Source organism: Nuphar pumila, chromosome 2 (assembly GCF_984573655.1).
Source record: "Nuphar pumila chromosome 2, dmNupPumi1.hap1.1, whole genome shotgun sequence".
NCBI classification, from domain to species: domain Eukaryota; kingdom Viridiplantae; phylum Streptophyta; class Magnoliopsida; order Nymphaeales; family Nymphaeaceae; genus Nuphar; species Nuphar pumila.
This window is the reverse complement of record NC_143250.1, coordinates 119,298,774-119,314,242: the sequence shown is the minus strand read 5'-3', so window position 1 is coordinate 119,314,242 and position 15,469 is coordinate 119,298,774. Positions and strand designations below refer to the sequence as shown.

The 15,469-nt window shown below is 37.8% G+C and overlaps 1 protein-coding gene across 1 annotated transcript in view; it reads right to left on the bottom strand.

The window, feature by feature from the left end:
• The window catches only part of LOC149846915 (DNA (cytosine-5)-methyltransferase CMT3-like), a 29,251-nt gene extending 14,070 nt beyond the window's left edge, over positions 1-15,181 (bottom strand). The window contains exons 1-9 of the mRNA XM_089992902.1: positions 14,810-15,181; positions 14,692-14,726; positions 14,474-14,573; positions 12,844-12,951; positions 12,637-12,756; positions 12,396-12,489; positions 11,340-11,548; positions 11,175-11,240; positions 3,966-4,211 (exon numbers count right to left, since the gene is read on the bottom strand). Coding sequence (XP_089849028.1) covers positions 3,966-4,211; positions 11,175-11,240; positions 11,340-11,548; positions 12,396-12,489; positions 12,637-12,756; positions 12,844-12,951; positions 14,474-14,573; positions 14,692-14,726; positions 14,810-15,181 — 1,350 coding nt within the window. The remainder of the gene's footprint in view (positions 1-3,965; positions 4,212-11,174; positions 11,241-11,339; positions 11,549-12,395; positions 12,490-12,636; positions 12,757-12,843; positions 12,952-14,473; positions 14,574-14,691; positions 14,727-14,809) is intronic.
• Between the last annotated feature and the right edge of the window lie 288 nt (positions 15,182-15,469).

Genomic DNA, 15,469 nt, shown 5'->3' with positions numbered 1-15,469 from the left:
TGACTTGATCTCCTTCTCTTCTAGACAATTTCAGTTGGGATTCATTAGTGGAGCCACTAACAAAGCCCCATAGCTTTTTGCCTTTGATGTGATTCTCCATAGTCATCACCCACAACAAATAATTGTTCTCATTTATCTGGTATGTGATGACGGATGTGGAATATCTTTCTTCCACGATGAATTGCAGAGATTTGAATAGAGAAATGACTAACACAAGCGTCGAGAGCACTGCCACAAAAAGAATCACTAAGGAATCTTTTTCAAAGACCTTAGCGTTGATACCATGAAATGAAACAATACTGCACTATTACAATGCCAATGAAAGGCTACACAAGTGCACAAATATCAAATGGCCACTAATGGAGCAACAACAAACTCACAAAAGAGATACCGAATATCACTCTCACAAATAGACCAAGGCTCAAAGCCTAATAAAAGAGGTTTTTATATATTCACACAAAAAATGCTTCAAAGAGCTTAAATTACAAGACCATTGGGGGCAGTCCAACTTCTTGTTGGACTGTCAGTCCCCAATGGCTACAGTAACTTCATTTAATAACACAGAAAATAAAGAATAAAAAAGGAATTTTCAGTCCCTAATGGATTGTGCTAAAGTACAATACATGGAATGGCCAAAATGCCCCTGATATACATATAATTATAAATATACATATATCAGGGATTACATACTATTTTTAACAATAACCTCCACACACGCACAGACATTCTGGAACTTCCATGGTGACCCAATGCCTTATGGAAATTTGATCTGGAAAACTTGGTTAATGTTATTGATAATGTATTTCCCACCTGTAGAACTCATAAGCAAGGCAGCTGAGCTGATCCTGCCTTGTTCAAGCTTAGTTTTTCCTTCTTTACACATAAGCATAGCCCCATTATAAGCTCGAGCGAGTCCTGAGACAGCTCAGGTGGATCAGAAATCGAGTTCTCAATCCTTTGAAAAATTATATCATTCAAAGAGAGGGGACATGAAGGACTGAGCTCCCAATCGGGTTCACAGAAATTTTCTCCAAAGAATGATAAAACGAAGGAATGAACTAACTTTTTGCATCTATGCCATCCTTAGCAACTATTATTTACATATTATTGCATGACATATCTTAAAAAATATATAGTGATCATTACTTTGAAATATAAAACCTAAAGTGTTTATTCATGAGAAGCAAGAGACGCAGCATTGTTCAAGCTCAGTATATTCGACAGAAGTCACAACAAAGTCACAACAACTTGAACACAAGCTTTTTTAAATGTCTGAATGAGTTAAGGATCAGGGCAAACCAAACAGAGTAATGAATAGCTTATCCACATGAAGAGACATATGCATTCAGTTAACTTTGCATTAGGGAAAATTTTTAGTTTGCACTACACTGACCAAATCATTTTCAACAGCAAAGTTTACAGACAACTTCGACAAAAGAATATACCAAATGCACCTCATTGATGGGCTGTGTAGCTGTGCCACATAGGCATGCATGAATGTACGAAATCAAACAAAAAATCCAAAAAAGGAGGTAAATTTTATATATATATATATATATATATATATATATATATATATATATATATATATATATATAAGGTGGTAGTTGAGTACCACTTTTCTGGCCTACCAGGCTCTTGAAGTGTTTTTCCATGTTTTCCTTGAAACTGACCATAAAAATGTGTTCTACATGCTTGATTTTATAGGAATTGACTCTTAGATTGTCTGATTCCAACTCACAAGTAGGTTTTTATAACATTTAAAAATCAACAGTGTAAATTTTTGATGAATATTCAAGGCTTAAAAAATCATGTTTTTATCAAACAAAAGACATGATCCAAGTGCTGTTCCTAGCAAATCAACCATCTCATACACCATTTTTATATTTTCAGGGAGAAACCAGACCTAGTTGTGCTGGCTATGCCAGATGGACATACGACCACTCTCCTCGCAGCGTAAAACTCCATGTGCTTACCCCTTGCCCCAATGAATCATCATACTTTGGCTTGTAAAAGGGGTAACGCCCATGAGGTTTGAACCAAGACCACTTTCCTAGAAGCCTAGGTCCCATCCCACTACATCAAAATCCTTTGGGGCATGCCATACACATCTGCAAGGTCGGATTTGTGAAAAAACAACATAAAAACACTAGCTCACTAGCAATAGGCCAAAAAGGTGGTAGGCAGTTATTACTTTTCTTTTATGTATATATATATATATATATATATATATATATATATATATATATATATCATAGTTGGCAAACCCGGCAAGCCGACAGGGCAATCACCCAAGTAGTCATGAAAAAGGCATGAATCCTAATGTACTCTGGAGTGGTTATGAAGGACCAAAAAAATACAATGTATCTAAATACAAATTCACAATAGAAATAACAATAGAATACAAGACTTAACAAAAATAATTTTATTATGAACGAAATTCAAATCAAACAAAAGAAATACAAAATTACAAGGAATCTGAATACAAATATCAAAACCTAAGAAACTACCCATCACTCTCTCATATTACAAAGGCACTCACTCACTCACTCACTCACACACACAAAAAAAAGGGGGGAGAACAGAGGGAGATTAAAGGAGAGAAAGAGCAACCTTCTAGCCGTTAGAGCTAGTCCAACAGCTAGAATTCTGGTTGTTGGACTAGCCTCCAACGGCTAGAACTTAGTCAACCTAGATTTACCAAGGGCTTAGTCATATACATACTATATAATATACATGCAGATATATACTGTAATAGTATATACAAATGTATATATACACACACACACACACAACAAAGAATACATTTCATTTTAATAGAGTTGACCCGGATCAAACCCCAACTGGGTCACCGATTTAGGACTGCCAGTCCACATGCCTCTTATGTGTTTTTTACATGCATTTTGTGATTTGAATGCATAATTTCAATAAAAGAATATTTGTTATAAAGAATTATACATTTTTAAATCATAAATATTAACAATTATGTATAGTAGAATACTTATATAGCTTAGTCATTGATGTGATGTGCTAAATTTAATGATTATACAATCTGAATTTTGATTTTTTTTTATATCTTAACTCTAGAAAATGCGTAGTCCTAACTCGTAGGAGATAACGAGTTGACCTACTAAATCGTGAGTCAAGGGTTGAACAATTTGACTCCGAGTCACGAGTTTGCCAACTATGACATAAGTGTAGGGACAAAATCTCACAATTATTTTACATTTATAAAATGCCTTAGTATGATGTCATTGACTATTAATCATGAACTAAAAGTCTTACTCGTGTAAACTATTGTAGCAAACTAACAATCTTGATCAACAAATACCAACATAACATTGGTCAATGTTGATGTCCCGTGTTCAACACCCAATAAAATTGAGAAAAATGGACCTAATTAATCCCAAAACCATTTGACATATACCTAGAAATAGCACTACCAGTAACAGCTTAGATTGAAAATTTGTGGGTCTTAATCAGAACAAAAGCAAGATCTCGGCCTAGTATAAAATTTCACAAACTATACACGGGTCCATGAATTAATCGGACCTTCGGGTCTGAATCCGGGTCTTAATCAAGTCTTCATATTTATCACCATATATAGACCCTATAGGGTTTGGTTCTGGTCTGGTCCGAGTAAACCCGACCTGACGACACCCTTAAATGTGACAGAAAAAATGGAGTGTTGCAAGATCACCAGTAAAAGGTAGAAGACTTTGAAAAACATGTGTTTGCCAAAAATTATGCATTCTTGCACGCCTTGCTCTACTAATTGCTTTTCCAAAACTAAGGATATTGTGGTGGCACATGAGTACCAAGCCCAACAAAATATAGCTACAATTACAAGCAAACTATAAAACCAAAGAAGGGAAAACCAACTCAATGCTAAAGTATAACAAAATTTGGAAGGAATACTGTAAATCAAAGATATATCATGTCACAAAAAACAAAACCAGAGTTACCTTAAACTTAAGTCCATGTGTTCCACTTTCAGTAGGATCTCCATAGCAAATACCAACAAGTTTTCCTACCTCAAACTCGCCTGGGGAAAGTTTTTCATCCTTCATAGCATCTTCCAAATCTTCGATCTCATTTATGATTGAGTCATTCATTTGGGACTTGGCAGTCCCCAACAAATGGTACTGGTTACAAAGCATTTCCCATTCCTTAATCAACAACAAGAAATCTTCTGCTGACTCATTCCTCACCTGAAATAAGATCATAAGTACAAATACACACACGATGCATGTTCATGTACAAGGTTGTAAGTATCATATTGTTACTTGTATTGGTCGGACCCACAATAAGATATGTATCGTATTATAAAAATATATTTTTAAATAAAAAAATCTGAAATTTTTAAACAGAAAACACAAAAAAAATTAAAAATAGCAAAATTTCTAAAAAAATCATAGCACATGAAACAATGATGAATTGCACAAAATACAACCTTAAATCGCATATGAAGCATTTATGTCTCTATAAGTTGCATAAGACATCATCAAACATCAACTATCTTACAAGAACAATGCAAAATGTTAAATATCTTGCAAATAAGAACATGCCATAAGACGCATACTTTCATATTACATAAACAAAAATATTATGGCAATAGTTGCACTAGATTTTCAATCGGTTTTCACTCATTACTTGATTGTCTCATTGTCAGGCCGGATCATCTCATGTCATCTTTATTGGAGTGTGGAGCAACATTTCTACCATGAAATAAATCCTTAATTTTTGTGGATACAACTTCACAGTAAATTGATGGGTGGTTGCAATGTGGCAGAGCACTTTTGAAGGGTAGTTGTGTAATTTTATTCATAATAGATATGTTTTCCCTTAACCACTTTCTTAGTAAAAAAAATAGTGGAAATGCACTTTTACTTAAGCAACCCACAAAAGCCCTATCCTTTGCACATGGATCTGCGCTCAAATCGCCCTCACGACTCTTAGGATGTGTGAATACCCCTCTAAGAGCCTCTACACAAATGAAGTAGTTGGCCTTCAAGAGGTCTTCAAAACCCAAAAAAAAAATTTGATTTGGTCTTTTTAAGGTGAGTCAAAGGTGTATCATACATATGATACAATACAAGGTTATATCACATGATACACACAATACAGGTATGATACACACTTATATCATGATATGAGTGTGTATCATATCGTTTTTACCCATAGTAATGACATGTATTGTATTATATCGTACGATATGGTATGATGCATGCAATATGGCTCATGCGCAAAACATAAACAAGGCACCAAAAAAGGTTATAAAATTATAAATGAGAATGATTTATAGAAAACATAAATCAACTTATTCGCTTATTAAAACTTAATATTAAACAAAAACACAGATGTATTGGTAGGTGGGCTATGGCTTGCATGACATTTGTTTTCAAAAAGAATGATGCAAGAGTTGTGCATACCGTTGACGCATATGCATAACTGAATACTGCAAATAAAGACCTCTACTAAAATATAAAGAATTAAGTATAAAAATAATCATGAAAGCATATAAGAGACTGTTAACATATGTGTACCATATATATCATACATATATATTTTTCCATTTACCCTTTGTAATGCCCACTAGGGTAAATTTAGTCTTTTTCTTTCCATGTAAAATATGCATGACGAAAAAGGTCTTTTTTAGTTTCTTTTCTTTTTCTTTTTCTTGTTTTCTTTTTTATTTTAAATAAGTAAAAGGGGCCCCCACTAGAGCCATTGGGATACTCTCCAACAGTCCGCTCGTGAGTCCCTTTTGTGTGTATAAATAAGGGGCTTTCCCAATCTCTCTCCAATGCTTTTTCAACAACAACAACTACGCCTTCATCCCAAAACAATTGGGTCGGCGATATGAACCAACAAAGAAAATCATTCTGGGTCTTCCACATGAATCTTTCTCATCCAATCATTTTTATCAAATGACATGTCCTCAGTGAGATTCAAAGCTTTCATATCCTTTCCTATCATCTCCATCCAAGTCTTCCAAGGCCTACCCCGACCTCTTTTAACTAATATATTTTCCCATTTCTCCATCCTTATAACTGGAGCATCATTACGCCTTCGCCGAATATTTCCAAACCACCCTAAACGATTCTCTCAAATCTTATTTTCAATGGGTGAAATGCCTACCTTCTTACGTATCCCCTCGTTCTGAATCTTATCTTTTATTGTATTTCCACACATCCATCTAAGCATACGCATCTCAGCTACACTCATTTTTTTAATATGATGTCTCTTGGCAGCCCAACATTTTGTACCCTATAATAAAGCGGGTCTAATAGTCATCCAATAAAACTTTCCCTTCAACCGCAATGGCATTCTACGATCCCACAACACTCCAGTTGCACTTTTCCATTTCATCCACCCAACATTTATCCTATGACTTACATCTCCATCAATTTCTCCATACTTTTGAATGATAGATCCCAAATATTTGAAACAGTCATCCACCGGTATTTCTTGCTCACCAAGCTTCACTACACCCCCATCACTACTTTGTTGCTTACTAAACTGATATTCCATATATTGTCTTACTCTTACTCAACTTAAAACCTCTTGCTTCCAATGTCTGTCTCCATAATTCTAACTTAGCATTAACCCCAGCTCTAGACTCATCAATCAAAACAATATCATCAACAAACAACATACACCACGTGTAAAAACCCACACTTAAAAAAATTTGTATCAGACCCGGGCCGGGCGAGGACTCGGGCCCGTCATCGATAGGGTTTTAAAACCCGACATAGGAGAAAGGGTTTTGAGAAAACCCTTTCCCCTGTGCGCCGCGACCCCCCCCCCCCCCCCCGCCCGCCGCCGCCTGCGACCCAATAAGGGAAGCCAATCGAGGCTTCCCCGATTTTTCACCCCTCGAGCTCTTTAAGAGCACTGTAGGGAGGGCGAGGGGAGGCACGCCTCCCTCTCAAAGCCCTTCGCTCCCAACGCGCCGACCTCCTCCTTTCCTGCGCACGCCACCAGCACCGATCACCGCCGTCGCAGCGACCGACGCCGATCTCCTCCCAGGTACGCCGTCTCCACCCTCTTCTCCTCCCTCTTTTCCCCCTTCTTAGGGGTCTGCCGGGAGGTCAACAGGCGGCGCACGGCCCCTGCCGCGCCCTCCCGCTCCCTCTGTGACCATCGGAGGGTCGACAAGGAGCCCTCAGGCCCCTGTCATCTTTCCCCCCTCCCTCTTGGGGTTGTCAAAGAGCCGATAGGGGTCCAGTCACCCCTGCGGCACCCTCTTTTTTTCTTTTTTTTGGTGTCGTCGTGACTCTGTCAGGCTGGGGCTGAGACCCCTGTCATTCGTCGATTCTTCAGGCAAGGGGCTGAGGCCCCTACCCTCCCTTATTTCGTGAGGCAGGGGTTGAGGCCCCTGCCATTCCCTATTTAAATGAGCAGGGGCCAAGGCCCATGCCGTTTATAATTGTGCCAGGCAGGGGCCGAGACCCCTGCCATTTCTTGTTCGCCATGCAAGGGGCCAAAGCCCTTGCCGTTCTATGTTCCGCCTGGTAGGGGCCGAAGCCCCCTGCTTTTATTAATTTGTTTGGCAGGGGCCGAGACCCCTGCCATTTAGTGTTGGCAAGCAGGGGGTGGAGGCCCCTGCCATACGTTGCTTTGTCTAGCAGGGGCCGAGGCCCCTGCCATTCGCTATTTTTGTTAGGCAGGGGCTGAGGCCCCTGCCATTCACTATTTTGTCAAGCAGGGGCCGAAGCCCCTGCCATTCACTATTTCATCAGGCAGGGGTTGAGGCCCCTGCCATTTGTTGTTCAGTTAGGAAGGGGTCGAAATCTTCGATCACCTAATCCTACCCTTGCCTCTGTCACACCATTAAATTAAAATTATCATAATTGAATACTCACACTTTTGCAGACTTCACACTGAACCCCGCTCTGGCTCCGCGGCCTGAGCCTCGTGTCATCTACACTCGTAAACGCACGCAGCTGCACGACATCCCGAGGTAGGGAAAAGTAACGCGAGAATTTTGGATGAATGAAATAAATAAGACTTCTGAGATAGAATAGTTATTTTACATACCTGCTTATCTGAAGAAGTATTTAACTTGTGATTGTTTGTTCTGCATGCTTATTGCATACTTAAAGTAAACTTTGTAAATAGACTCATTTCTAGAGAGAAACTCACCGCAATTGCTATTGTAACCGGACCTTAAGACAGATACGGTATAAGTTTTACAAGAGATAACAAAGTACCCTAAAGTGGGAAATCAACACCTTATAGATATTAATGAGATAATGTCGGCCTTCACAGGCCAATCGCTCAAAGAGCAATGCATGTCATGTATGAACCAAAAGAATCATAAAACATTAATTATTACCCTCTCATCGTAGTCGTACCTCTAAAAAGGTAGGATCGTACTTTTTGGACAAGTACGTCTCATGTGTGTTGCAATGGTTGGATGATGAGATTGTAGCAACCTCGATGCGTGCATTTAGCACAACGGTGAGATCACATAAATGATGACAACTCGCATTTACAGGCAAGATGCTCGAGTGGGTCTAATAGAGCAGAGCATGTAGGATGGGGCAGCGGTTAATAAACCCACATCGTACCCATTCGACCTTTATGGTTCATCAAGGGAAAGAATGAATGGTACAAAAACTCTGATGGATAGGTTGTTAACAACCACCCCACGGGCAAAAGACTCGGCTTCCCTAGTCACCAGAGTTAGGGGAATTGGGATTACCATAAATTATCCTAGGTGGTAACTCCGAGGTACTTCCGCAGAAGTTAGATGGATCCATAGGCCACGAATGCCTTTGAGGATTTACTCTCTTGGTCACTAACAGTCCCCTTAGGAGCTGACTCAACCAGTCGGGTTAATGAAAACATCTGACATAATATACCCTTGGATCGGTCTCAGATGTTTCTATGTTTCGCGTCTGTGCGTACCCACGAGCCAGTTAATATCAAAACTTAAAGATTATCTTTTTGAATAGTTGAGACTTACACTGCTTGAAATGCTTCAAACAATAGCTCTTTGCACATGTTACACTTGTTAGAATAGATTACAATTGTATCGTTTGTTTTAATATAATAATTATTTATCTCATGAATGTCCGGCTTTATTTTTATTCTATTTATCTATTCGGGCACCTACTCGTTTGTTATGAAACTTACCCATTTCATTGGCAGGTGAAGAGTAGAACTTCACAGGCGGCCGATGGCGTGGTGCAATATGGCTCAAGATTTCTCTTCTTTCTCCTGGCGGCTTGGCTCGGAGTCTTTTTCAGTTTTTCTTTAGATTATTGAATTTTGGAAAAATGCTCAATTTGTAATAAACTACAGATTTTTAATCTATTGCCTTATTTCCTCAATTCCTTTAAGTTGTTGTTCATGTGAGTGATGGTTTTTCAGCTAACGTACCCAAGATTGTTGACTTGTGCTCCTTTCTAAATGTCTTCCGTTGTCAATTTTAAAAGTAAAAACTTTAAATCTTTGAAAGGTTTTCGATAATATTTTCGAAATCACAGGTCGAAATTTTGGGGCGTTACACCACGACACATTTTCTTGAATTGATCTCGTAAGCTCATCCATCACTATAGCAAATAGGAAAGGGCTTAATGCAGATCATTGATGTAATCCAACCGTTATAGGAAAATTGGTTGTCACTCCTTCACAAGGGCGGACATTGGTTATTACTCCTTCGTAAATATCTTTAATTATACTAATGTACTTGAGAGAAACACTGTTCTTCATCATTGTCCATCAGAGAACATCCCTAGGTACTCTATCATATGCCTTCTCCAAATCAATAAAAATCATGTGCAAATCTTTATTCCTCTATCTATATCTCTCAATAAGTTGTCTAAGAAGATGTATGGCTTCCATAGTTGATCTTCCAGGCATAAAGCCAAATTGATTCTCCGATATCATGACAACCTTCCTCAACCTATACTCAATCACCCTCTCCCAAAGTTTCATAGTATGACTCATGAGTTTTATACCACGATAGTTTTTGCAATCTTGTATATGACCCTTATTCTTATATAGAGGCACTAAAGTACTCTTCCTCCACTCATTAGGCATCTTATTTGTCCGCCAAATCTTGTTAAAAAGGTTTGTCAACCATTCTAAACCTTTCTCACCCAAGCATTTCCAAGCCTCGATAGGTATACCATCTGGGCCAACTGCCTTTTTTTATTTCATTTTCTTCAAAGCCTCTGAAATTTCTTTCTTTTGAATCTTACGCATGAAGTCATGATTCATCTCATGAAAAGGAATGGAGAAGTCTCCAAGATCCTGAGCATGACTTCCATTAAATAGCTTATCAAAATAATCTTTCCATCTCTCCTTAATCTCCTCATCTTTGACTAAAACCCTTTGCGTATCATCTTTAATACATCTAACCATACCCAAATCCCTCAATTACCTATCTCGCATCTTTGAAACCCTATAAATATCCTTCTCGCCCTCTTTGGTATCCAACTTGTCATAAACCTCCTTATAAACCTTATCTCTCGCGTTTCGAACTACTTTTTTAGCTTCCTTCTTTGCTATCATATACTTCTCCAAATTCTCATTATCACGACTCTTACTTAAATTTCAAGCATTTCATAATATATTGTGACTTATATTTTTAAGTTCTCTCTTCTCATTTTATGTGTGTTTGGTGTTTGATCTTTGTGGCACATTGTATTTGGTCCATTAGTGACATCTTGCTTATGTAATTGTGCCTTCTTGTAGACACTTTGTGGCATTGTTCTTTTATCACTTGTATTTCATTCCAGAGACCCTATATAGTATACAAAGTGCATGTGTAAGGCAGCACCTAAAAGCATCTTTAGGCACCAGCATTGACGCATGTAGGTATGTCCACTATGCATTTTGAAGAACCCATATTAGACAGATATTTAACCAACCATAAACTAGACTTTTGACTCCATAACTTGAAAGAAAGAAAAAAACAACTGAAAAGAACAAAATGAACCTTTCAACTCCAAAAGCCATGCCAAACAAAAAAGTGCATGACTCAAGTGCACCTAGAAGGGGATTTGAGCCACCCTAATTTCTCAAGGCATTGAATGTGCAAGTCACCTTGTGATGCATGCTTCAAGCTTCAAAATGCAATTTCCAACGGCAAAGCAAGAAACCTTTTTAACATGTCAAATGCCACAACTTAATAATGATGAGTGTAAATACAATCTTACCCGTGTCTCTGGATGATTTAATTGAAGGCTTTCACAAGCATATTGATTAAGATCCAGTGCCCACCTCTACAAGAAAAAACAAATAAACTAATTTAGTTAAGAAAAAGTTAAATTAGGTATCAAACAAAACCACACTTCAACATTTACATGAAAACACTAAAATACCGTGACAACGTTCATGCCAGATAGTCGAGCACCAAGACAAAGTCCAGTTGACATTCCTCCACAACCAGAATATAAGTCTAACAAAGCTAACTCAGACTTTTCAGTCTTGGAATCAACTGATGCTTCATCAGAATCTGACTTACCTTCAACATTAGCAGAATCCTCACAAGATATAGTTGAACATGAACCACTCTTCAAACCTGAATTCTCTGGGAAGAAAATAATGCAAGACATTAGATGTGAAAATAATGAACACAGTAAGATGTATTGTGTTAAGTTGTACATGTATATCTATGTATTTTCACACATATATTTTTGGTTCATATTGTACATATAGACGTATATATATTTATATATTTGAATATATATTTTATTTATAAATGATGTCATAGGTTAATACCCATTAGGGATATTTTGGTCATTTCAGTTGGTGTAATAGGTTGTGCCCATTAGGGGCAAACTAGTACTTTATTTTATTCTTTTCTGTTTATTTTTTTCAGTTTTTATAGGGATTATTTGCTCAAACACCGAATATAACTGTTAGGTTCTTTTTTGAATGGTCAACATATAATTGACTAGTCAATAGAGCTGTTGGCAGAGTCCAACAATGTCAACAGCTATATTGAGGTCTCCTCTCTCTTGTATGTGTATAAATAGGGTCTTTTATCCCCTTTCATTTTTCAAAGCTTCTCTTAAGCAATTATGCTCAATAAAGTTAAACATTTTAATGTTTTGCGTTTTTCTATTTACTTCTTTAATGTTTAATATGCACTTAGTGCTTTTGTTGTTACCCTTTGTTGGTTATTATATTGTCCCATAGTGGACTTGTGATTGTGTACGTTGTGATTGTCATATTGTAAGCCCTTAGTGGCATTGGTTTGTGATTGTGCACTTTTGTAATTGTGATCTTGTAAGCCCTCAATAGCATTGTTTTTGCATTTTCCGCTATTCCATTACATATTGTGCACATCTTAAGAAAAATGACAATAAAATTGAACATCAAGAATTATAGAAAAGAAAAAAGCAAATTGAGTTTTACAAGGATGAGATCTTTACCAGGTAATATTTTTGAAAATGTAGAATATGGTAAGGAATAAGACATATCATAAAAAAAGTCGCATTGAGGAATCTTCCACTCTTGAAAATCCACCTGCCAACAGTTTTAAGGGGGAAAAAAGGAAAAACCAAGGCTAACGGATTACTAAAAGACCAACAAAAATAACAAAAAGAAGAGGGCAGCAAGTGCAAACAAATAAAGGTGCTATTTTTTCCCATTACTTCCAATTAATAAACGTACATTTGGGGCCACTGGTACAATTTTGACTTTGGATACAATGCAATCAAGCAAATTTTCATCCTTGATTTCAGAAAGGAAAACTCTTTTCTTATTAATAAGGTTCGCGTGGTCTTTTATAACCTGACAAAAGAGAAACACAAAAAGTTTAGGCATACAAGATAAACAAAAGAGAATATATCAGAACGCTAGAACTGTAAATAGTCTCACAGTATCCTGAGCTCTATAAAACCATTGTGCAGTGAAATATTGTTCTCCATCCATTACTTCAAAGAACTCAATTATTCTTCCAATAAAGTCAGGCTCATTATCAGATCCCTGTGAAGGAAAATAGATGAGCAATATGATTTTTGGTAATAAAAAGATTTCTGGCACTAATTGGATATTAGCTTCAACCTCAAAAGGATAGATAGATCGATGAACTATAGATGGATAAAATAAGTTCATTTTAAAATGTTGATTGGCTAAGAAAAAGGCAAAACCAATGCAAAGCAAATAATAATGAAACAACTACTAACTTAGAACATTAAACATAGTTATATGTTACCTAGACACTGACACGAATTTAAATGTTGGACATGATTACAAAGTATCAGATACATTGAACGTTCAAAAAATAGATATGCAACACAACCACACAAACACACGTGTGCATAAGTACTAAATGCAAAAAAACAAGTTACAAACCCTTCTTTTATAGACAAAAAGAGACAAAAGAGAGGGATAAAGTGTGAGAAGAGGACAGGTCAGACAAAGAAAGTCGTCATTTCTCAGTTAGAGACTGACAATTCCACTTGTCATAACATGAAGTGATGCATGAGAACAACGTTGTGAAAAGCCTTGAAGTGTAGCGTAGCGCGCCACCAAAAACTAAAGCAAGGTATAGGCCACAAGGCGTAAAGCATAAGCCTAAAAAAAACAAAAAACTTCTTTAAAAATATCTATAAAAAACATGCCTTTGAGTTTTTATAGAAACTTTCTAGAAACAAATAAAATTCAGAAATTAATAATTATGCATATATCAACAAAACTAACAATATTTCATGTTTTTACAGAAAAAAATAATCAAAAAATTTAACTATACATGCTTTCACAGAAAATTAAAAAATCAACAAATAAAAAATCAGAAAAATAAAAAGAGGAATAAGAACAAGAATGGACGAAGAACAGGAGAGAAGAAGACAAGGAACAAAGGAGAAGAGGCGGAGGAGAAAACAATGTCAAGGAGGCATAGGACATGTGGAAACTATTAGTGTTTGGAGTTTTTTCTGTAAAGTATTGACTATCCATAATTGATCCCCCCCCCCAAAATTGACTCAGCCTCTGTGCACAGAAAGAAAAAGAAAACAATGAATTCTCTGCAAATAATTGTCCTTTTCAACTAAGACACATAAAGGAGAAATCTAATATTCTAGCAGAATTTGTGCTTGTTCCAGCACTTTTATGCTGTTTTAAAAACTTTTTCCAGTTTTAGATACGCCTACCATTTTTAGCTGCTCGTTATGAATGAAAATGAAAATTAAATCTCAGGTTCAAGCAAATTCAACTTATATAACCAAAGTTGTTCTTTATAGAGTTTGATAACATATCGAATTTAGTCCATCGTGTATTCAATGTGGATCATTTGCATGATACCACATATAACATACATTCACAAGCTCCATTAACGTCAGACAACTAGATGCAGCTGATTACGGCCATCAATATTTCATGACAAGATATACGCAGAGCAAGCTGTCATTGCAGCATTTATTTTTCTCGCATTCATTTAAACTTAGTTTATCAACTCATTCTTGCCCTGAATTAGCAATCTTGTTCACTCTGAAAATAGCAAACGCACCCTTACAAAAACATCATCGTAAAGATTGGTGACGACTCCATCAACCTCACAATGAGAATAATGGTGCCTGGCATGGAAAATTCTCTCGTCCCCATTGCTACTGCATGCATTTTGAGAAACAGAAGAAGAAAGTTCAGCTGGAGTACATATGATCAAGGCAGATTAAGGCATGCATACACATTTCTACAAATAAATTTGTCCATATAACTCATTCTTACCTTGCTTGTTTCGATTTTTGGCCCCTCCCTGGATTCTGCACAGTGAATGAGAAATATGAAACTTAACAAGCGAGGAACATAGCGGACGGAGAAATGAACACCAGAATATTCAAATCACCTTGCCGGTGTATCTTTGGGGCCATCTCCGATGAGCCTCTTCCTCCGGAATCGGATCCCCAATCAAGTAGCTTCCAGAAGGTCCAGCCTTCTTGTCTGTCTGCTTTTTTGGACTGGAGTCTTTCTGCTTCAGCTCCACCCTCTGCATCTTCACCGGATGCTCCGCCTCCGCCTCCTCCTCCACCACCTCCTCTAGATCGATAACTACCAACGCAGAATCGGGACACTCCTCCACCTGATCATCCACCGTCGGCACATGCTCTACACCTCTGCGCCGCTTGCGTGCTGATGACAACGAAGACGGCGTCTCGTGGGCGGTCTTCTCTGCAAAATCCGAGCCACGAGGAACCCGGACATGGACTCCGCGCGGCATCCTCGGCTAGGTTGCCTGAGAGCGCGACAATTCCGTCCGGCGGGTGATAGGAAGAGGAGAGTGTCGCCGGACAAATTGTGGGGGGAGAGAAAGAGAGCGCGCCAAGAAAATGGGACAAGAAAAACGAACAGATGGAAAGAGCGTTAAATATGGGGCGCATTCGAAATGGGAAAAACGGGCGGGAAAATGAAATTTGAGGAGCGCAGGTTTTGGAGCCCAGCTCTTCGGGTGTCCAAAGAGGCTTTTAAACCTTGAGTTGGACCCTGGCTCAAGAGGACCAAGGTCCAC